This window comes from Pholcus phalangioides, unplaced genomic scaffold (assembly GCF_987345545.1).
Source record: "Pholcus phalangioides strain wild (caught in Gottingen) unplaced genomic scaffold, Ppha-v1.0 ptg000015l_1, whole genome shotgun sequence".
NCBI lineage: Eukaryota > Metazoa > Arthropoda > Arachnida > Araneae > Pholcidae > Pholcus > Pholcus phalangioides.
The window spans coordinates 20,111,805-20,135,744 of NW_028301608.1; the positions used below are offsets into that span (position 1 = coordinate 20,111,805).

General features: G+C 38.3%; 1 protein-coding gene across 1 annotated transcript in view; it reads right to left on the reverse strand.

The window, feature by feature from the left end:
• Positions 1–21,630: 21,630 nt before the first annotated feature.
• LOC149075635 (interference hedgehog-like) overlaps positions 21,631–23,940 on the reverse strand; it is an 87,800-nt gene continuing 85,490 nt past the window's right edge. Inside the window, exons 17-18 of the mRNA XM_089243121.1 lie at positions 22,342–22,401; positions 21,631–22,225 (exon numbers count right to left, since the gene is read on the reverse strand). Of these exons, the coding sequence (XP_089099247.1) occupies positions 22,185–22,225; positions 22,342–22,401 (101 nt within the window). The 3' untranslated portion in view covers positions 21,631–22,184. The remainder of the gene's footprint in view (positions 22,226–22,341; positions 22,402–23,940) is intronic.

The following is a 23,940-nucleotide window of genomic DNA, read 5'->3' on the forward strand; positions in this document are numbered from 1 at the left end:
TAAGAGCGTAGTTCGATGAATAAACTCTCATTATCATTGCAACTTCATCAGCAGATGGGCAGCTACTCGTCATGATGGGAAGCGCAAAGATTCCAGATCATCCAAGCCTTCCATTGGTCAGCAGTGTTGATGCCTAACGTCTAAAGGATCACGATGCACGGGTTTAGAAGGTATGCAGTGTATAACCCGTGAACACGGTGCCTAGTGTCACTGCTAGGTAAAAAGCCTAATAGCAGGGACATGCATCAGATGGGAGAATTCCATCACGAATTCGCATGGAGTCCTACGTTTTACGCGGCCAATATGAACTGTATTCGATGAATGCGACCAGACTAGCAGCTGGGAGATTATTGGGAGCGCCCAGCCTAAAATGGGTTCCGAACTATTATAATCGAATCCAGTGAGCAGTGAATCTTCATATACCTTAGAAATCTGCGATTATCGTGGGTTGTAGTGGATGAAGCCAACAGGTGTGTTCAAAGTTCACCTCGGAGAAAAGACAAACTGTAACGTGTAGTTTCCAATAACAGTGGTGCACTGGGAAAAGCAGCATCTCAATTTTCAATTGGGTTTTCAGCTGGAGCCATGCCGGCTGACAGTTGTTCTCTAATTGGAGTGTTGTCCAATTGGTACATTTCATCATGAAAGAAATTAACGAACTATTTCGCGGGTGACTGTGTGACGCTAAGAGACACTGAACGTCGAAATAGTGACATTCTAGTGCTTCGTTCAGGACGATTTTCAGATTGAGAATCATAAGAAGATAAATACTCTTGCGAGTAGATAATTCAGCAAGAATTTCCGAATAACACATCAGGTGTTCTTCAAGTGCCTGTATACGATATACTGTATAAGCTACATCGCTCTGATAGCAAACAGTGAATAATACACGAAGAAGTAGCATAGGTTGAAATATGTGTGTTTATATGTCTTACTGTGTTATATATATATACTATGTTATATTTATTTCTTACAGGTTTTGGTGCATTTATTTTGTTTTATTGGTTCATTTATTGCATAGTGTATTTCAATTGAAGTATCATGATATTTGTTTACATTTTGGTGGGAGTGTACAACATGCGTTATTAACGTATGTAATAGAAAGAAGATGAGTTGACATGAAGAGAATATTAGATTGTTTGAATGTTCATTTCCAGCAACATGAATGGTAGTTCGTTAATATGCTGACACATTGTAAGGGAAAGAGAGTATCATCATCATCATCGCTCGCCATGGAAAGGGAAGAGAAAAAAAAATGGATTTTTTTTTTTAGAAAAAGGGGAGGAATGTTAACTAGCTTGTGCTAGTTAAAATAAGAAATAGAGAATAGAGGGAATATTTAAAATTATTATTTTCAGATATATTTAAAATTTGATAGTTTGGAGTATTTTAATTTGATTTTGGATTTAACTATTTAGAACTGTAGGTCTCCAGGCACCGATAGCAGGCGACAGTAACCGATATACTATATGTACAGCAAACAAATAATTGAACAATAGGAATGTAAATAAGAATGGTTGTCTATGGATGGTAGACATGTTTCTTGAGGGTTTAAAGTAAGTGGCGTCGTGTCGATGGAAGAAGCTTTGTCCAAGCGGTGGGAACATAGTCCCAATTAAAAAGAAATACAATCACAGGCCGATGTAAGTAGATGGGGCAATCGCCATTCATTAGGGAATCTTTTAGTTACCGTCACAACGCATCTGGTCGGTTGTACTTCAGGGGTGCCCTAGGCAAAAGGGATCGTCCGAGGAGTGTTTTCTTGGAGAAAAAGCGGGGAATCGTAGAAAATAAAGGGGACCAACGAATGAATAGACAAATTTCAAGATTGAGAATAGTTGACGGCCATTTAAGTAGAAGTAGAATCCCTTTATTTAGGGGGTGCAATTAAAGTATAACAGAGGATCTAAAATGCCGAGTGTTAGTCATGGGAAGCTTCAATGTAGGTTAGGCCATGGCCGTTGGGGTTCTCGGGGTCCTGAAGGGAGAGTCGCTTGGACAAAGAAATTAGGGATGGATCGGCAGTGGCCAATCTTATGAATAAACCTTCAAGAAACGAATAGAAACTTAGAGATGATGGGTAAAATATCAAATCAAATTAAATGGGTGGAGTTTTCCAAGGGACGGGGGACGTCCGAAATGAAATCTTAAAGGGATGAGAAAATCTGGATACGGGGGAATTGAGAATTGGAGAGTTAGAAATGCAGTAACGAAACTAGACTGAAAAAGAGATGACTTGTGAAGACGAGAGTTGTAATCAGAGGAATCGTTTCTTGGCTGCGATGAGTGTCTAAGGGGCTAAAGCTAAAGACTGGAGAAGGGTCTCACCTGGTGAGTGATGCATGGATTATATTCTCTCTCCCATATGTGACATATAGTGTAGGTACTAGTAATTAATTGTTTTGGGGGCGAACTGAGATGTAATGGAAAATCACGGGTCATATAATGTTCAGGGCCAAGAACCTAATTGTTTTGGGGGCCAACCGAAGATTTTGTTAAGTATCCTTGAATGGAATATGTATTAATAATTTTTAATAAGGATGATGATATGGCATGAAAAATACAAGTTGCATTAATTCCATTAACTAGAGTGTAAATAAACTAATTAACTTCCAGCATCTCGTGTATGACTACTTTGTGTAAACTTTGCCTGGGTTATTATACTTTAAATATACACAACGCAAATTTGAAATCATTGAACGGCATTCGCTTACGTACTTAAGAGAACGGCCTCAAACCCGAACGGGCTAACAGTACGACGGACCGACGTGTTCGATCGCATCCACCTCAGTGCACCACTTCACGTGATGACAGGCGTATTGTGCGTATGGCAGTGACGGATCGCTCAGCCACATCACGAACCATAGCACAGCACATTCAGTCTGTACCGCATCATCCAGTGTCTGCGCGTACCATTCGACGCCGTTTACAGCAGAGTGGTCTGTCCGCAAGACGTCCATTGCTTCGTCTACCCTTGACGCAGAACCACAGACGTCTCCGCCGCCAATGGTGCGATGAAAGAAGGATGTGGACGGCACAATGGAATGAAATTGTCTTTGCTGACGAGTCACGCTTCTGTCTGCAACACCACGATGGTCGGATTCGAGTCTGGAGACACCGTGGAGAGAGGATGCTGAACAGCTGCGTTATGCACCGCCACACTGGTCCTGCACCGGGTATTATGGTATGGGGCGGTATTGGATATCACTCTCGCACTCCTCTAGTACGCATTGCCGGTACTTTAAAAAGCCAGCGCTACATCTCCGAGGTGTTGGAGCCAGTTGTCCTTCCTTACCTTCAGGGCTTGCCCACAGCCATATTTCAACAGGATAATGCGCGACCACACGTGGCACGCATTGTCCAAAAGTTCTTCGTCAATCGCCAGATTGAATTGCTTCCCTGGCCAGCTCGCTCTCCGGATCTTTCGCCGATAGGAAACATGTGGTCCATGGTTGCTCAACGATTGACCCAGATTACATCCCCAGCAGCCACACCAGATCAACTTTGGCAACGCGTGGAAGCTGCTTGGTCTGCTGTACCCCAAGAACACATCCAAAGTCTCTTTGAATCTATGCCGAGGCGTGTGGCAGCGGTGATCTCCAACAATGGCGGCTACTCTGGCTACTGATTTTGGCAGGAACCACACTTCACAGACGTCTATAAATTTAATCATTTGATGCTTGGTCAACATGTTATCTACAAAATAAATATTGTTGCGATATCTCTTGTCTTTCTTGATGTTGCAATTTGGGTGGCCAGCAGTGTATATATGTTCATCTTATACGCATTCCACAATTTCAACATTTCAGAAATAGTTATACATACAACCAGTAAAGCGACTACTACTAAACCAGACATACACTCTCCCATATTCCTCTGCGGAACTTCTAACGAATTAGTGCATGTTGTGTGTGTGTGTGTGTAGTGAACCCTCCGTGAAGTTTGTTTCTGTGTAATGTTTGTTATGCGTGGTGCTGCCATCTGACATCAATTTTTCTAACTATGCATGAAGTGTAATTATTGAGCAGTATACCGTTGTAGGTCTGTTGTGCTCTGCGGCGAGACTTTTAAATGGGGAGCTCGGCTCACATTTATGCCTCGAAGTTGGGAACCACAGAAAACCAACTTCAGCCGACCACCACTGTGGCGACGGTGCGGTTCGAACCCGGGTGTCCTCGCGATGCGAGTCCGTCACTATGACCACTCGAGCAGTACGGTGACTACAAACTATCGTTATTAGCAATGGTGTCAAAGCGTACGCACTCGGTTCTGTTTGAGCAATTCCGTCACATATGATGTCAGCTAGTGCCGACACCGGCGCGTCATCAAACAGCCCTTATTATGTAGCCCTGGGCGGGGAAGGTGCCAGGCATGAGGTGGCGAGACGGCCGCCAAGGGTGGCATGATTACAGAAGAGGCATTTTTCCTGACAGATTTATTCCTACACATCGAAATAATTTTGAAGGGAAAGCTGAGTAGCTAAATAAGCCCAGGTGAATACTGTATAATACTTTTCATCGTTGAAAAATACCACTTTACTCTTTACTATTCAATGCTTAATTTATCTCAACACACCTCCTTTTCTTGCACTTCCAAAAAAGTTCCGCCTATCTCTAGACAAGCTGGTTCAAGAAAAAAATTAGATACTTTTTTATTTCGTTATGGGATCTTTTCACGCTTTATCAACATTTTTCCAATTGACATTACTACGGGATGTGAGGCCATGGGTCTCCGTGCCGTACCGGCTGAGCTCATGGTTGGGATTCACGAGGTTGGAGCCTTCTCAGCCTATTGGGAAGCATATTTACGAATCGAGAGCTTTTATTATAACCATCACCAGAAGAAAAGCACATGCTCATCATATGGTGCTCATCTGAGTAGTCGGTGAATATCTCTCCTGAGTAGTGAAAATCAAGCATCTATCCTCAATGACTTTTGAGAGCAGCTATGGCTACCTACAAGGGTAGGGCTGGCACCGCTTGAGCACGGGGCAGTGGGACAAACCTCTTTTTTTTTTTTCTTTCTTTGTTTTACGCTATAAATTCACTATGGAAGAGGCCCCACCCTAGATCTCATCTTGGGGGAAGCCTAGCTCCAGGATGATGGGGGGGGAATGATGAACACCGAGATGCTCGCAAAGGAAACATGTTATTCTTACATGAAATGTGTCCTTTAATTATTTTTTTTCTGATGTGGGGGGGGGGGCACATTGCCTTTTATTTCACTTGTACAGACCTATTTCTTTGCTCACAGAATTTCGATATCTGTGCGAAATGAAAAAAAAATAACATGCTGCCTTATGAAATACAAGGATTTTTTTTTTCTGCGCAGCAAAAAACTCAGAATTCGCCTCAGAATTTCTAGGACCGGCCCAGTCCCTGGTTGGGGGGGGGGGGGAAGCAAAAACGAGATGAGAGTGTATGGAATGACCCTGTCTTCGTTAGGGTTGCAATATCGCGCCAGTGCTGCGCTTGGCCCTAGTGGCTCGGTGGTAAGACGCTCGTCTTCCACCGTGAAGGTTGCTGTCACGGTCCCAGTCTCAAACCCGAGGGAGGATATAGAACGTTTTCCCTAACGAACTTGAGGCGGTCACCGATAGGTATAACGATTTCATTTCCGACCCATCTCGTTAATGGCAGTAAATTGCAATATAGCGATATAGCCAGACTTGGTGTTTGGTGAAGTAGTGCTGTGCTTAGAAGAAACGGTAAAATAACTTTGCCACATTAAATCTAAAAATCACCTATAAAAAAAGTACTAAAAAAATATTGATAACTTATTTATGTAAGTTTAAAATTCCTCACTGGGTCGTATTCGAAACCGTCCTGAGCAGCATGCTGCCCGTAAACTGAGCATTCCCACTCAAAACATAAGTTGTTGCTACCGTAACGACTCCCTGTTCCGAAGTAAATGATAACATCGAGTAGGTATGGCGTTCAATGCAACCATATACTGTATGTACCATACTTTTTTTTTGTCATGAAATATCTTAGGTCGAGCGGAATTTGTCGCTTTGAATGTTCGACATTATATATGTGATATGATTATGATTATATATTTTTCCCCTCTTTTTCTTACTGCAAAGGAAAACTTGGTCACGCGATGCTCCTTACACGATACCCTCCGTCCTTTATTCAGATGGGAAAGGCTTATATCATCCACTCCAGTTCTATGGAAGAAATCTAGATTCTTGTGAGGAGAGTAGACAAAGGTTCGTTCTCTTGGAATAGCTTGAGGTCTCGAGTTTCAGTGGTTCTTTTTTCTTTGTTTCAGATTTCGTTTCGTTTCTTTTCGCAATGCGCCGTGAAATAAATACGGTGCCTGGTCTTGTTTCCCTCGACACAGTCTATAGTTTATATGAATCTTTTCCCCTTATTTTATTATGATCTTCAAACCCTCGATTTTATATTTATAGCGATCGTAATACAAAGAGAAATTACTATTATTCGATAGTACAGTGAAAACATGTTAATGTCGTCATTCTTGGGAGAGCCAAATAATTACCCTGTTAAGCTGAGTGTCCCGATAAACGGAGCAAGCCATGACCTATATATATATCTTCTTTCCCATTGCTGTATTTATCACATCAAATCAATTTATCTTATTCAAATGAGTTCAGTCATAGAAATTTATTAATTCAAGTTAATTACGTCAATTTGTATTGTTTACCTTAACTTTCCCTTCCATCCCAAAGATCGTCATACAGTCGGCCTCGCTCAAACGTATATCAACGATTCCAGCAAACAATATTCGATTATGCGGGAGAAAAAATTCAGTTGAAATTTTACAATGTTGATATGGTTTGTATATTCAAAACTGATGAAGGATCTCAATAAAGTTTCTCGAATAAATCAGGCATCAAAAACGAAATGAAAATTATATTCAATTACAATATCTAAGATTTTTACTTTTCACTAGAAAAGTTTTCCATTCGAAGGTCTTTAATAGCTGGCTGATGCGAATATATATTTAGGAAAGAGAAAAAAGTCAACTGCCCTTGCGGGGAATCGAACCCACGTCCTTTCACTTTCCGAGTGAACGCCCTAGACCAGTGTTTCTCAACTGCCGAACCGCTGCCCGAGCCCGCGAATGATCAGTCGTTTCATTTTTCCTCATTCATTTTCCGTTTTTCTTGTGTTTGGACTGAGGCTTCCGCGTACAAAAATGAATGAAACCGGGCCGCGGGCTTGCCAAGGTTGAGAACCACTGCCCTAGACCACTAGACTACAAAAGCAACGAATATCTCACTCTTTCCTTGGAGCTTGCCTTTGTATTTTTCATTCGTTGCCTTTGTAGTCTAGTGGTCTGTGTTTCTCAACCTTTCTGAACCCAGGGACCAGCAAAATGTCTGAAACAATTCGACGGACCACGTTCGTCCCGTATTACGGGACATTTTTGTATATTTAGTGGCTCTGAATTTTTTTTATACATTTGTCACGTTTTTTAAATGATGTCTGCTTAAATTTATAATGTCCACTAAAATTGTTAATAAACAGCATTTTTATAACATATAATTTGGATATAAATACAAATATTCATCTCAAATTGTCACGTTAAACTGTTTGTCCTCAATTTCGCAGCAATTTTAATACATTTGGGGATTTTGCTAACTTATAAAGACAATTGGCGATGTCCCGTATTTTACAGTAATCAGGTCTTTAATGTTTTTTAAGGTCTTTAATATTTTTTAAGGTCTTTAATGTTTTTTAAGGTCTTTAATGTTTTTTAAGGTCTTTAATGTTTTTAAGGTCATTTGAATGTTTTTTTTTCCGTCAAATTTTTGTTTACTGTAATTTTTAGCAACCTTTTATTTCTCCATCCTTTACTCCTTTTTACAGTAATTAGCAAATTTGTCGTAAAATAGCAAATTTTGGCTGCAAATTAGTCATATCCCGTATTTAGGATCGCAATTTCCCTCATTTTCCTTGATGAGGTATAATAAACCTAAGTATGAAGGTACAATTTTTATTTGTGAATCCATATTGATATTACTATAATATTAATTACAAGAATTGATTAATTTTCCATGCAGTTAGAATGGAATTATCAAGTCTGCCTGTGGATCACCTAAGCCATCGTCACGGACCACCTCTGATTCGCGGGCCGTAGGTTGAGCCAAAAAAGTTTCCCTGATACATTTTTGCTGAAATGTCTAACGAAAACGGATAAGCAATGATACACATAAATGTCTAATTCACCATTTTTTCGGGGAAAGAAATGGCAGTCTTCAAAATTTAGAGAAAACACAAAATCGGAAGGATAGAATACTAAGAAATTTCTTTTGATTTGAAAGAAAATTCAGGGTCAACTTTTAGTTCGAATCGGCTATACTTGCTGGGCTTTCTTAACGCCTGCGTCCACCTGGACATGGTCAGGAGGCCCCAAGTGGGTATAGGGGGCCTAAATTGATGAGACTAAAATTGAAAAAAAAAATGTTTAATTATGCAACAGCGTATAAGATTTTAAATTATCGGTGACCGGCTATTACACTTTGACCACTTGCCTGAGGGGTTTGTAATTTTTTCTGCACTGAAAAAATGTCAGGTTTTTTTTATTTCTTCATTCTATATTCATGTCTATGACTAAGCATGAGAAGGGCAGGGTAACGCAGAGGTGTAAGGGAATGTAAAAGAGGGTACAGAAATTGTTGACGATGTTTTCTGAAAGAACATTGTGATTTCTATTTGCAGTTTCTTCTTCATATCATCAAGTATGTTGGGATATGATGACAAGGCTTCCTCTACCAATTTTTCTACATGTGAAGAGCGTACCATAGAGAGATCTATGCCATGAAAACAATCTATTGCTGATTTGAGCGTGCGAAGCACTTCCGCTATGTTACTCATGGTGAACTTGTCTTCTACTTTTTTATATTGATCTTCTTCATTTGGTACCGCTTGAGTTTCAGGAGCAGTCAACTGCATTAATTGTTCTTCGATCAATACCTCTGAACTGCTATTAATTAGCTGTTCGAGACTTATATATCTATATCATTAAACCATTCTCCACCCACTTGTTTCGCTAACGTGAAATGCCTCTTAAGTTGGCTCTGTAGAATTGGTTTTGTCTTTTAGCGGACATTGTGGCCAAAGGGGTTAATCCAACCCGAGGTGACCGTTTCTCTCTTGGGAGTTGCAACGGTTCTAATGATGACAGTAATGCCATTAGCGAGCCATTCTAAACATGCACAACTCAAGTTTTGTAAACAAAACACATCAGTGACGATTTCTGAGTGTTGCAAAAAACATTTCCAGAAAGGAAAAAACCCCGCGAATACGGGAGGGCCGACTGTACTCATTTTTGTTTTCAGTTTGAAAATCTTAAGATTCTGATTCACTTATTACCTACCTTTCATTGACATTTTTTTTTTCAAAGCTCGTATTTGAAGTTGTGCGTGTGTGTGTGTGGGTGGGTGTTTTTTTTTTTGTTTTTTTTTTTTTTGCATTGAATATAAATAATCTAGTTTTTGGATAGATTACGTAACTGAACTAGATTATATATCTATGTAGTTATATTATAAGATTATGTATATCATTATTACTACTGCATGAAACCATAGCGTTGGCGCAGATTTAGTTAATTTTTACTGTTCGTTAGCGCCTTCTAAGGGCAAAGATTACGAAAACAGAAAAACTGGTAAATCAAAACAGAAGCGTAACAGATTACCAGAATCATAATTGGTATCATCGGGGGGTCCCAAATACCGCTATAACGGCAGTTCATGACCTCTTCATCTAGTGTCACCATCGGCAGGCGAATGTGGCATGAAACCATAGCGTTTGTGCCGATTTAGTTAAATTTTTACTTTTCGTTAAAAGTTAGTAGCGAGGATTACGATGCCCGTACAGGCATAACTCGGCCACCGGGCTAAGGTATTTTTCTGAGGCCCTAACTGGCGAAATTCTTGAAAAATTCTATTACTTCTCATTTTTCTGAGCCCCCCCCCCCCCCCCCCCCCCAGGCCAAGAATGAATGGCTTTGTTTGCCAGGGCTTTCAAAAGGCATTCGATCGGTATAACATGATAATTTTTTGACGCGTTTATATGGAATCAAAATTATTGCCTTTGTTTTTCCGTAATTTCATATGAAAGGTTTTTTTGAATGCTTGATCGGAGTGCTCAATATATTTTTTTATCATCGTTCAATCTAATTAAACATGCGTATCTCCAATTTTTGCTCTCCCTCCTTATCCCTTAAAGGCACAGAAAGTTTTCATTCCGACAAAAACAGCACTTCCATTGGAGTTAGGATTGCGACTTAGCATCAGATTCATTACTTTTATTTATAATGATATTTTTTAAGTTTCTGTCATTTAAAATTACTCAAAACTGTTACATTTCCAGAGAAAAAAAAAACAAAAGAACTATTGATTATATATATATCTTTCCCTTAAATAAGTTGAAAAATTACGAAACTTTATTGCCATCTGTCGACGGTTTTTTGAACCAAAAATTAGAAGTTGAAGACAACGGCACTAGATGGCAGCAAAAGTTTTTGATAGTGAACAAATGGTGGTTATAGCTATAAGCTATTATTATAGGGTCAATATGTTCGAAAACTGAGAAAAGAGGACGTACCATAGGCGGAGATAGACTTGGAGGTCTGGGGGGGAACAAGGTCATTATTGCTGGGGGGGCACGATGATGATGATGATGTCAATTCATATATACACATATACATTTTTTTATCCTGGGTGGGGGGCCCCCACACCCCCCCCCCTCGTATTTCCGCCCATGGGACGCACGCACCCTTAATGGCGTAACTTATTCCAATTTTCACAATAGATGGCGTCACTATTAATAAAAAAAGCGGCCACAACAATAATTTTTCCCAACCCTAAAACAGGAACTGCTAAAAAAAGCAGACGGAAAAAATTCTGGTAATTTCAACGGCTATTGGTGAATGAGTGTGGGGGGAAAAAGACACAAAAACACTCATATTAATGAAGAAATATGTGTTTCAAAGTGGAAAAAAAAATTCATTAGAAAAAAGGAAAAAAATTCCGGAAACCTGCAAAAGGGCGAATTTTAAAAAGGTAAGAGGACGTTTGAAAATGACACCAAAAGGAGAAATATTGGTAACCCTAGTTGTCTGATTCTTCAGTGCTGCCATCTATATTTCAGAAGTGAAGTGTATGATTGAATATTTGTACCATTGTAGGCTTGTTGCTCTCTGTGGCGAGACTTTTTCAACGAAGAGATCGGCTCGAAGTTGGAAATCACAGAAAACCAACTTCAGCCGACAACTACGGTGGCGACAGTGGAGTTCGAACCCAGGTCCAAATGATGCGAGTCCGTCACTGATCTACAACCACAGCGGCTTAAGATGAGCACCCACAGGTTCGAAACACTTCCGGCGCCCCCTTAACTTAAGAATGGTTACGACTTCTGAGGCTCAAAAAAAAAATGTCGATTTTTCCAAAATAACTAGAAAATATCTCACTTAAGACTACGCCTACTGAGTCAAGACGGCAAGCGCGACTTTAAACAACGATCGTGACACTCCCTTTTGAGGAGCACATTTTATTTTCTGCAATATTTATTTAATTAAGTGAAATAACTTGATAAATGTTGTGATGCCTGGATTTTATGAATGTTAAATATCGATAGAGGAATTTTTTTTTCTAGCATCCCTGAGAGGAAAAGTGGGTGGTAGTTTAGCACTCTTGAATAATTTTTATGATATTTGTGAATTTTCAAGATGTTAGTTTCATACCAAATACAAATATAGGCTAGTAATGATTATTTGCCATTTCATTGGTAAATATTAATAGAAAGTGCAAGTTTTCAAAACCTTTTACGTTGTTTAAAATGTAACGAAAAATTTGGTACGTAAGCATCCTGTCTGATCACCTGCACCCATTCATGTCCATTGTGCATTCCGACGGACTTGGACAATTTCAGCAGGACAATGTGACACCCCACACCAGAATTGCTACAAAGTGGCTCCAAGAACACTCTTCTGACTTTAGACACTTCCGCTGGCCACCTAAATCCCCAGACATGAACATTATTGAACAGATCTGGGATGCCTTGCAACGTGCTGTTCAGAAGTTCAGAAGATATCTCCACCCCCTCTTACTCCTACGGATTCATGGTGTCAATTACCTCAAGCACTACTTCAGACATTAGTCAAGTCCATGCCACGTCGTGTTGCGGCACTTCTGCGTGCTCGCGGGGGCCCTAGACAGGTGTACCAGTTTTTTTGGCTCTTCAGTGTATAAGATTCATCAAAAGATGAAGATTACAAGGAAGAAAATTCATCACCGCCCCCACGGAGACTCGAACCCCGGTCGAGTGCTCTACCATCTAAGCTATGGAAACAGATAGAATATTTCAACCTTGGAGCGTATATATGTGTTGAAAGGCACCGTACATGGACGGCGTCAACAATCAACTAATAGCTCGTGAATGACCAGATGGCCACATGAATATATATATGTATATTACGTCGTCCATTCACGAGCTATTAGTTGATTGTTGACGCCGTCCATGTACGGTGCCTTTCAACACATATATACGCTCCAAGGTTGAAATATTCTGTTTCCATAGCACTCGACCGGGGTTCGAGTCCCCGTGGGGGCAGTGATGAATTTTCTTCCTTGTAATCTTCATCTCCACAAATAACCAGTCTTTCGATGAATCTTGTATTGGCAAGTGGAGAGGACATCTCTATATATCATATTTGTATTATAGCCTGGCAACAAGAAAATTTCACACTTCTCAGCGCGGGTTTAGTAGGCGAGGGTTTATCCATGAAATTAAAACGTTGAAAAAAAAAGGATAGAAATTATACCATCAATTTTTTTCTTGATTTTAACAGATAAGAGAGTATGTAGGTGGAAAAATTTGTAAGTTTTGTCCAGGCTATTGTCACATTTTTTGGAGATTAAATGAGAAAAATCAAACTTTTTTCATCTTCCCGAAGCTAAAGTTTGCTCACACATAAGTCAGTAAAAAACACAAATAACTTTGTGCTGTCATCTATAATAGCTTTATTGAATCTTAGAAAACATATTTTTCCAAATCAACCCCCCTTAGACCACCACCAGACCAAGGAAAAAATTTTTACAGATGCAAACTACCTCCCCCCCTCCACGGGTTAAGAAAATCTATCAAGCTCTTGTACTCTTGAACTTTCAGCAGAAAAAGTTTCAATTAGAGCTGGTCTGATTAATCGGGTAGGTTAATCGATCAACTTGTTAATCGTTGAAAATTTTAGTGAAGTTAATCAATCCAATCAAAGTTCGATTAAAATTTTTATTTTAAGGTTAGTAAAAATTTATAATTTTTATTAAAAGTTTATAAATTTAACTTGATTTATTTGACGAAACCGAATATGTCTTAAATTATGTTCCTATACATAATATACGTATTTAAAAATATTTAAATCAATATTTTGATCGAATTTTTAAACATGAGGAAGCACAAGTCGGTTCAACGAGAACTAGTGATGATTTATGAAATTACTGATGAAAATAAAAAGGCATCTAAGTTAAGAAATTCCAGGATATGACAAGCATGTTCTGCATATCGTCCTCTTACACTAGAGACATGAATGTGTAAATTTTCACATGGGTTTATCTGCTGATTGAATCACTTATTTTGCTAAATTTTGCCAGAAACGCAAACGCATATCTTTTATTGGAACACATTTTAGGAGAACAACTTCCATACAGTAACATGGGTAGAGTAAACATTCAAATGTCAATTTCCAAGTCCTAGAAATTTGCACATTCATCATGTTCCTGGGGAAAGGGGAATGATATTAAATAGCTTCAAGCGGGTGGCCTTTATTTCTTTATCTATTTCTATATTTGTTTACATCAAATTCAGTGGATAGATGTGTAAAATGAATAGAATATATTTTTTATAGCATTAATTAATATTATATAATTACCAACACTACGTTTGCTATGAATAAATAGCATTTGAAAATATTCGATTAAAATTCGATTAATCGATAAAAAGTTTTTGATTAACCAGTTAAAAATTTTAAACGATTCCCAGCCCTACTTTTAATCACATAGGGACCTGTCATTAATTAATACAGATATTATTTCGGGAAAATCTGGAATTTTTACAAAGATTCGTCAGTGTGAAATTATCATGCCCCGAATATTCTGAGAGGGCAAGAACCATATCTCAAATTATTTCTTCTCTTTCCTGTATTAATTTGGTGTGAAACTCATTCGATTATGTCTCCAAACAAATAGTCTTGAATGCTCGCAATGAAGTGACCAGCGCAGAAACGAGGTCGGAAGTTACCATGAGGAATGATGGTCTGGCCTCTTTATAACCAAACAATGACACGCCTCTATAACATAAATTACTATCTGAAGAACAAGGTTGAGGCCGTGCCCAAGTTATTGCGATCTGTGTATCCAGACAGGCAAGTAATGACCAAGTAATCTTTCCCCCTTCACTTTCGAGTGTCAAATGAGTGTCAATGTACCTCAGTCTTAATTTCTGACATTGTTTTCTCAATGTGATGTCAAACATTTGTAATTATGACTGCAGTGCCCGCCTTCTGTAGCCAGGAGGCAACGATTGCGCGAGTTGTATTCTATTGCGGATTGATCACAATTCATTGTACTCTTGCTGTGGAGAAACAAGGAATTGTTATATATTATTATTATTATCAAACACGAATTACTTTCTATTCTTTCAATTCTGGAATTATTTCTCTCATTAATTCTGAATTTCCATCAATTCTGGAATTTTTTTCTCTCATTAATTCTAAATCCTCAACTCAGATATTTTTCAGAGTTAATGAGAGAAAAATATCCCAGAAAACTGTGATGAAAATTCAGAATAAATGAGAGAAAAAAAATTCTAGAATTGAGATGAAAATACTGAATTTTCTCAATTACGAATAATTTTATACATCGTTTTAGTCTTTATTTTTCTTTTCTTTTAGGACATACTTCAATGCTTTTAGTATGCATTTCTTTTATTTTTGTGGATTTTTTCCCTTTTTTTCACATTTCTCTTTTTGTATTTTTATATTTTTAGATCATATTTCTGTATTTATAAATGCCCGTTTTTTTCATTTTTTGTGCATATTTTCCATTTTTATGGAAAATTCAGTATTTTTAAATGCATATTTTCCATTTTTATGGAAAATTCAGTATTTTTAAATGCATATTTCGGTATTTTTAAAGGCATATTTCCACACTTCTTGATGCATATTTCGGAACTTATGAATTTTTCCTTTTCCGGTGTTTCCAAATGCATATTTTTTTCAGTTTAGTCCCGTATTAATTATTAGATTCATTTGTTTTCATTTTTCGCACATATTTTTGATTTTATGTCATGATTTATCTTATTTTTAGTGCATGTTTCAGCGTTTTTAGTGCATATTTTGCTACTTTTTAGCGCATCTAATGCGGGCTGTGTTATTCCATACTATACATATGATTTTAACTTGGAGTTACGCTCATTGGCTGAGATCACTATTACGTCATTAAATGCGAGGTGGAGCTAAAGAGGCAAGGAGTTCAAAATGTTTTTGTGCATATATTAATACATTATGGGCATTGTATAGTATTTTATAATGTGTATATATTGTTTATAATTTTTTGATTGTGTTTTTAATTGGGTTGCTGTATTTTTGAAATATATGACATCCATATTTTTGTTTATGGGCATCTGTTTCTCAGCAACCTCGTTGGGCATTTTGTCTGTTGCGGCGTTGTATTTGTATTGTTACGGTAAACGTGATAAAAATCTGTTATTATGCATTACTGCCAATAGTTTCCGTAAGTTTGATAAATTTATCCCTTTTTACCAGCACTTACGCATAATACGCATTTAATGTATTTGGTTAATTTTATAAATACTTGAAATTTATCGCTCTCACTGGTGAATATCCATAATCACCGGTCAAACTGAAGAATTTAAATATGAAAAAAATTCCCCAAATAAATAATCTAGTATGTTTAACTTATCGGAACGTATATATGAACTGACATCATTATCGTCACGCCCCCCCCCCCTCCACAATCATCATCGTGTCTCCCCAGACTTTTATGTCTATCTCCACCTATAGTTATATAGGAGCCCCTTCAAGGGTGGGGCTGACAAGTGCTACATCCCTGGTGCCCGAGACAAGTCTCATCATTTTTCGTTTTTTCTCGCTATAAATCCCCTATAGAGGGACCCGTGAAATATTCCAGCCTAGGAACCTTGCTCCAGGATGTGTGGCCATGATCAGGGTCCAATTCTAGGTTTCGTTAAAACCCATTTGTTAATTGGAGTCTACATACACTCGTATAATACCAAGAACTCGTAAAAATTCGTTGAATCTAAGAATTTTCTAAATGAAAGTTCGTTATATCGGGGGTACGATCGTAAAATTTCTTGAATAGGAGTTCGTTATATCGAGGTCCGATTTCGGAGTTAATAATAGGAGTCATTTTCGGAATGTTAAAAAAATTCGTTAAATCCAAGTTCTTTATATCTGGTTTGGACTAAACTTTCTCACTAGTACGGACATCTAAATGATATCACCATATTCACATATTTACCATATTCACCGATACAAAATGGCGATTATGCATAATAACCTCGACAAATGTGATGAATTTAGTACGATTCATCAAATTTATACCGACGACTCTTTGGTATTTTGCAAAATCGCCGGTAAAAGTGTAGTAACTTCATCAAACTTTCCAAAATGGTCGGTGATTATGCATACTAACTGGATTTACTATATTAATTAAATAGCATAAAAGATTATGAATCTTTTTCCCTAGACAACAAATTAAAAAAAAAAAAAGCAAATTGCATTAGTGAAAACTAATATCCATATTCTAATACGCAAATGAAAAAAAAATCATTGTTTTTAACAATATTATATCATTTGAACTGCTTTCAATTTCTCAATCTCTATTCGGCTGAACTAGATGGCGCTGTAAAGCCCATAAACAACCACATCTTTCGCTTTTCAGATATTAGCGTAATTCTGATATTAGATAATGAACGTGTTGAACTCATGTTAAAATCCTATGTATAGTAAGGTATAATCCATCCGGGCTCTGAAAATACCACCTATAGAAGAAGGCCTCCGCACGAAGCTCATGACGTCACTGAAGAAGGACATCTCACCTATAGCCATTGGATATAGCCTATAGCCTTTGACCTATGAAAACCGGACACACCCCCGCTTCCCATCTAGAGATATCGAAGCGTTCCCGAAGGATGGGTGTATCCATTGGATATACCACAAAAAATAGGGTAAAGATGGCACATGCGTCGGCCTGCTACAGATAGCCTTCTTTCTCAGAGAGATATCGAAGCGTTCCCGAAGGATGGGTGTATCCATTGGATATACCACAAAAAATAGGGTAAAGATGGCACATGCGTCGGCCTGCTACAGATAGCCTTCTTCAGTGATGTCACAAGGTGATGCTGGCTCTAGTGGCAAATTTATCAAACTTGCTAAGATGATTAGTAGGAAGGGCCTTTGCTAGCTATTCCCGAGCCCTGTGCAAGAATTTGAATTTATGCCTTTTCTGGCTCATTTTTGGGCCCATTCTGGGCCCCTTCCAAGTGGGTCCTGCGCAAATTCCGATGGTGCACCTGTTGCACCTGCCTAGTACGGCCCTGTTGGTAGGTATGCATAATAACCGGATTATAATAACCGAGTTATCAAATTTACCGTAAATGGCAGTTTACACGCATTAAGTTATTCAGTAGTTAACTAATTAATTTAAAGTTTGTAAGTGCTCAAGTGTTTACACGTTTAAGTGATCTAGTAAATGCTCATAGATAATACGAGCCCACCCCCACTTGCGCATTATGCCTACCTAATTAAAAAAATATAGATCGGACTCTATTCTACTTAACCACTTAAATTGCTAAATCACTTAATCACTTACCAACTAAACCCGTGTAAATGGCCCTTATAGTCTGCATACATTTTAAAGTACTTGACAACTTAAAAAATAGTTAACTAATCACGCGTGTAACTGGGCCTTAACAGTAACAAAGCCATCGTCAAAATCTGTTCAATTCGGAATCTGTTCCAGAGAAAAGTGGACCTGATGAAGAGGCTTTAGTTTATTCACCATCGTCAACAGAAAATCGAGTGACCAACTGACTCACACATTCCGAATCCACTTGGAACAAATACAGACAGACTTTCTCCGCATCCAGATAAAAAAAAACCCGGGCCTTCCAGATGTCAAAATCAGGCAATATACGCCCGCAGGAGCACGCCTTTTCTGTCGACGACATAAAGCGATACCTGGAACGGACCTGCAATATGAAGTGCTCTCCGGAGAGCATCCTCTTCTTGACTTCCGTCGTGGAATACGTTGCCGCAGAAATCCTGGAGTTGTCCGGAAACGCTTGTGTGACCCGTGGAGCCAATACCGTGACCACAGCCGACATCCAGAACGCGGTCCAAACCGACGATGGACTGAAAGCCCTTATTCAGAAGGTGTGTGTCAAACTCGACTGAAGCGAGCTGTCCAGTCAACAGTTGGAGGATCCGAAACCAGGCGTACTTTTCTTGCGTAGGTGGTCATCAAGGAATCAAAAATCAACAGTGTGTCAAGAAAGTTACAAACATTTGATTGGACAGATTATACAGTTGTATTGTACACCGCTTCTCTGATATTTATGTTTTAAATTATAATCCAGGTTTGCTTTATGATATGGTAGTTGGTCTGTTTCATTTGTTTAACATTACTAACTAAGAGATCTCTGACATAATTACATGCACCCCCCCTCCCACAGGCTGCAGCAGGGCCTCTAGGTGGAGATCTTCGGCGGACCTCAAATCCGACTTTCACGGGACCCTCTATGACAAATTTAGATCGTAAAAAAATAACAATAGAAAATGACGAGAATTGCTCTGGGGCAAGAGAAAGATATAGAGCCCTTTTTCAGGTCCTTTGTGGGGATCATGTGTGATCTTTTTAAAGCTAGGGCCACACTTATGTCCAGACTGCTCTAATAGTCATTCACAAGAACAGTAAAGCTCCTCTTAACATTTTCCCTTGTATAATAAAAGCGTGCATTTCGAACCCCCCGCCCCCCCTCCCCCCAGACTAATGGTCATCCCCTCTTTCATGGACGAAATTTTTTTGTCCCATCGATGTTCGCAAAAGATAAGTTTTCCTGTAACTGCTTTCAATGTTTGCCTCCTCCTTGCTGCAATAAAGCACTAGCTCCTTGGTGAATATTCACTTCCAATATGGAGCAACTGCTGTGACTGTTGGCGTTCTTCGAGTAAAACCAGGGACACGTTCTTATCGAGGCTGGCCCAATGCGTTCTGAGTTTGATCATGGGCAAGTAGTGCAGCCACTTCGCCATTATCAATGAGCTTCAAATGTTAGAGGCTGGAAGGCATTAGAATTCTTGTCGACCAGTACCTTCCTGCTCCTAACCCAAATCAAAGATGCCTCTTCCCTTACCGATTTTACAATCTGTGTGGCCACACATTTGTCAAAGAACACCAACAGTCACAACACGTAGTGTTCTGGAGACAAATATTCACCAAGGAATATTGGGCCAAGCTGGGCCAGTGTATAGCCAACCCAATGGCGTATTTACAGGGGATTTAGCCTGTCAGACAGGTCGAAAGTTTGAGGAATGCGTGACCAAGAAAACTAGTAGAATGGGAGAAAGGCGGCGAAACTTGTATAACCCTCAATAAATGCGCCTCTGCCCGGACTGCAAGGGACTAAGTAAGTGAGTAACCAAGAGAGTGGCCTAGAGAGATTACAAACATGTGAATGACCAAAAGAGTGACCTATAAAGCATTAAATCATGTCAATGAGTGACCTCTAGCGTGTTCAGAAATGTGTGTGACCGAAAAGGTGTGCAAGCATGCAGTGGCGTATTTACAGTGTGGCTGTAGCCTAGAGGGACAAGTTCAGAGGGGTAGCAAATTTGAAGAACGAATGGCCAAGAAACTTTGTAGAATGGGAGAAGAGACAAAATTGTAATAAATCTAAATAAATTTGCCCTGACAGCAAGGGACTAGGTTATTGAGTGACCGAAATATTGGCCTAGAGTTTGCAAGCATATGAATGACCAAAAGAGGGACAAGCAGAGCAAGAGACCAGGTCAGTGAGTGACCTAGAGCATGTGCACAATCATGGGAATGACCCACTAATTGAAGCAGAAAGAGTTAAATCATGTGAATGACCAACAAATTGGAATAGAATGGGTTAAATCATGTGAATGACCAAAAGAAAGACCTAGAGCATGTGTGTAAACATGACTGATAAAAAAACCAACCTATAAAAGCAAGGAACTTTGTCAGTGAGCAACCAAAAGAGTGAACTATAGCGTGTACAATCATGTGAGTGACCAAAATGGTGTGCGAGCATGTGAGTGATCAAATAATTGACGTAGAAATGGCGAAAGCGTATGAATGACCAGAAGAATGACCTAGAGCAGCAGTGGTTCCCAAACTTTTTGAAGCCTGACCCCCCTTTTAACAAAAAAAATTTATCAGTGACACCCCCCCCCCCCCCACCACATGGACTGACCACATGTTCAGGTTTGTTTACACGTTCCGATTTTTCGCCAATAAATATGCTGCACCGAAAACACTTTCCAGAACGCTTTTTGCGGTTTTAATTAGGCGATATATTTGCACTTTTAACGATAATATATATTTTTTTATATCATTTAAATATTTACTTTGTTTTTGATGTACTTGGTGTCCCTTATGCGAAGATCAAAATGAAGCGAAGTATATGGGTCTTTAATTTTCGTATACAGGGTGATTAAGGAAGAATCATCTGATTTCAAAATGATTCTTCACTTGAAATCGACCATTAACAAAAATTGTTCATTAACGTAGACACATTTTCCCCCTTATATTCATATGTATCACTTACCACTGGAGCTCGGAAATTTAGGCTCTAAAAATGGTCAAAATAAGAAGGCAAAACGACACTAAAAATGTCTGAAATGGGCATGAAAAGGGAAAAAAAGTATATAATTAATGGAAAAAAATAGGAAATTATTAAAAGCCGTGATATTAAACGTCCGAAAACTTTCTAAAAAGTGGCTGCACCCATTGAATCTGCTGTTTCAGTGAGAGATTATAATAACTGGCATAAATATATAGAAAAAAATAGTATAGAAAATATATGTAGAAAAAAAATAATACACACAATTAGGAAGTCCATGATGATGAAAATGGTTCAAGAAACTTAGAATACGGAATTAGTTCATAATTACGAGCCGGAAGATAATCTCGAGACAAATAATACAGTCTATCCGGCTTGTATGTTTTCCAAAAAAAATCATGAAAAAACGTTGCAAGCGAGAAAACGCGTAAAATGAAGAACTTCGATGAGCATTAGTGAAAGTTGGGACCACGTTGTTGATATTTTAAGATCAATATAAATGATCCTCAGCACAGCTAGAGACCACTAAAGTAACCCATGACATATTTACAAATCACTTAAATGACCCTTGGTACTGTTCGAGATCACTCAAATGACCACGACACATATTTCCATATGACTTAAGTGACCTGCATGCACATTCCCAGAACACTTAAGAAGTCTGTGACTATAATCAAAAGAATACTTTACAATTTTTGAATTTATGTTTCAAAAATTAAATCTCTCACGGATTAAAAGACATTTTTTTAATATATTTAAAAGAAAGCAACACGACATTTTAATGACATCACATCACTCAATCTTACATAATAACAAATATAACAATTCATTATCAAATTATGCATACAAAGTATATAAAAGAAGTGAAAATATAAGTAAATAAATAAATTTCTCACAACACTTTTACAACAACATCAACAAGTTACAAATGTTTCAACATCCTGTACATGGTAAAACGCACACGCACACACACATACAGACAAACAAATACAGATACAATTATGTTACAGGTTTCAGCAGTTTTGAGCTGGTTTTCGTGTTCTTTATATATATTTATATATATAAAAACAAGTTTTAAAAGTTGACAAAAAATGAGATTTTCCTCGATCATCGCATCCTTTAGTTGTAAGTAGCGATAAAAAAATAAAAAGGTTATCATAAAAAATATTCAAGTCTGTGTTGTTCGTTGTCTAAGACAATGTCTTTAGAATTGAAAGTGCTTCCAGATAAATAGAATAATCCAGATCCAGATAAAAAAATATTGGCACATTCATTTTAAAAAACCTCAATTTTTTTTAGGCCGTTTCACTATACATTTCTTGGCACTTCTGGTGTGTTTTCCGCACCATCTGACAAAAAAAGATAAGAAATTAAATCAAATTAATAGGAATGTGCTCACATCAAAGCGGCTGTGTGTTGGTAAATAAAAACGAACATCTCTAACATGGAAAAGAATAAAACTTACTTTGCATTATCACAGTTTCCTCTTCATCTGCACCAGCTGTGGTTTCCTGGGCTTCCCCAGCTGAATGAGGAAAAATTAATGTTAGATTCAAAAATATTGATTGGTGGTTTTCATAGATCGAAACATAAAAAAAAATAGTAATTAGAGGACAAATACAAATACCACCTCATGGCAAAATGCCCAATGGGGTGGCTGAGAAAAAAGTGGCCATAGAAATAAGGAGGTCATATACAGGGTGGGCAAAAAGTCAGTAAAAATTTTAAAAGTTCATGAAAACCGGAAAAATAACCAAAACAAAAAAAATGATTTGCTGGGTTAGCATCGCTAGGTCAAGGAATTTTTAAAGACAGGAAAAAAAAATCAAAAAACAGCAGATAGGTAGCGCTGGCGTACACAAGTCAAAGAAAAGATATGCAAATAGTGAACAGAATGCCTCCAAATCGTTTATTACAGCAGTATGTGTTCCCCATGACCACCACCACAGGGAAAAACACAGAGGAAGGATTAATGCAGTTGACTGCTCCTGAAACTGAAGCTGTACCAGAGGAAGAAGATCAATATGTGGAAGACAACTTAAACATGTGTAACATAGCGGAAGGGCTTCGCAAGTTCAAATCAGCTATCGATTGTTTTCATGACATAGATCCATCTATGGTACACTGTTCACATGCAGAAAAATTGGTAGAGGAAGCCTTGTCAACATACTCTAACATACTTGATGATATGAAGAAGAAATGGCAAACAGAAATCACTATGTTCTTTCAGAAAACATCACCAACAATCGCTGCACCCTTTTTTGCATTCCCTTATACCTCTGTGTTACACTGATCTTTTCATGCTGTTCAATAAACGAGATATACAAAAAAAAAACTGTGGTTTTGGTTATTCAAGGATTTCCCATATTCAGGGTCACCCCTGGGGACGTTATGCCCCCGTCCCACAAGAGTGGGCTAGGGGACCATTGGTAAGATAATTAAAGTTAAAGATAATAAAAGTCTTTGTCAGGATTCGTGGTCGTCTTGGGCCTCCGGGAAGCAATAATTTTTATGGCTTTCAATACAAAGGTAGCGGAACCAGTGTCTTCCTTTGTGAATAACGGAACAAGTAGGGATTGCTTCACGCCGGGGTTCACGCCGGCTGTGGTTTTTGCCGTTATGTTCAACAAAGACTTTTATTATCTTTAGACTTTTATTAACTTTAATTATTTTACCAATGGTCCCCTAGCCCACTCTTGTGGGACGGAGGCTTTATGTCCCAGCGAATACGGGGGGGGGGGCTGACTGTGGTGTGAAATGGATAATTAGTTTGAAGAGGGTCTTGGTAAAATAATGTCCTTGTTTTTCAAGAATTTTGATACAGTACTTGAATTCCTCACTTTGAAACAACAAATATTTCTTGAGAATTGCATTTCTTTTCATTTCATCGATTATTGTTTTGTTTTTTTTTCAAATCTAAAGCTTTCACATTTTTTACGTCAAAGTTTTTGAAAAATCTACAATTCATCAGCACAATTAGAATTTGTGTTGAAGTTGAACCTTAAATTCACTCGCAACTGGGCAAAGGGGAAATACCGATTTCGAGATTTTGACAAGACCAGAT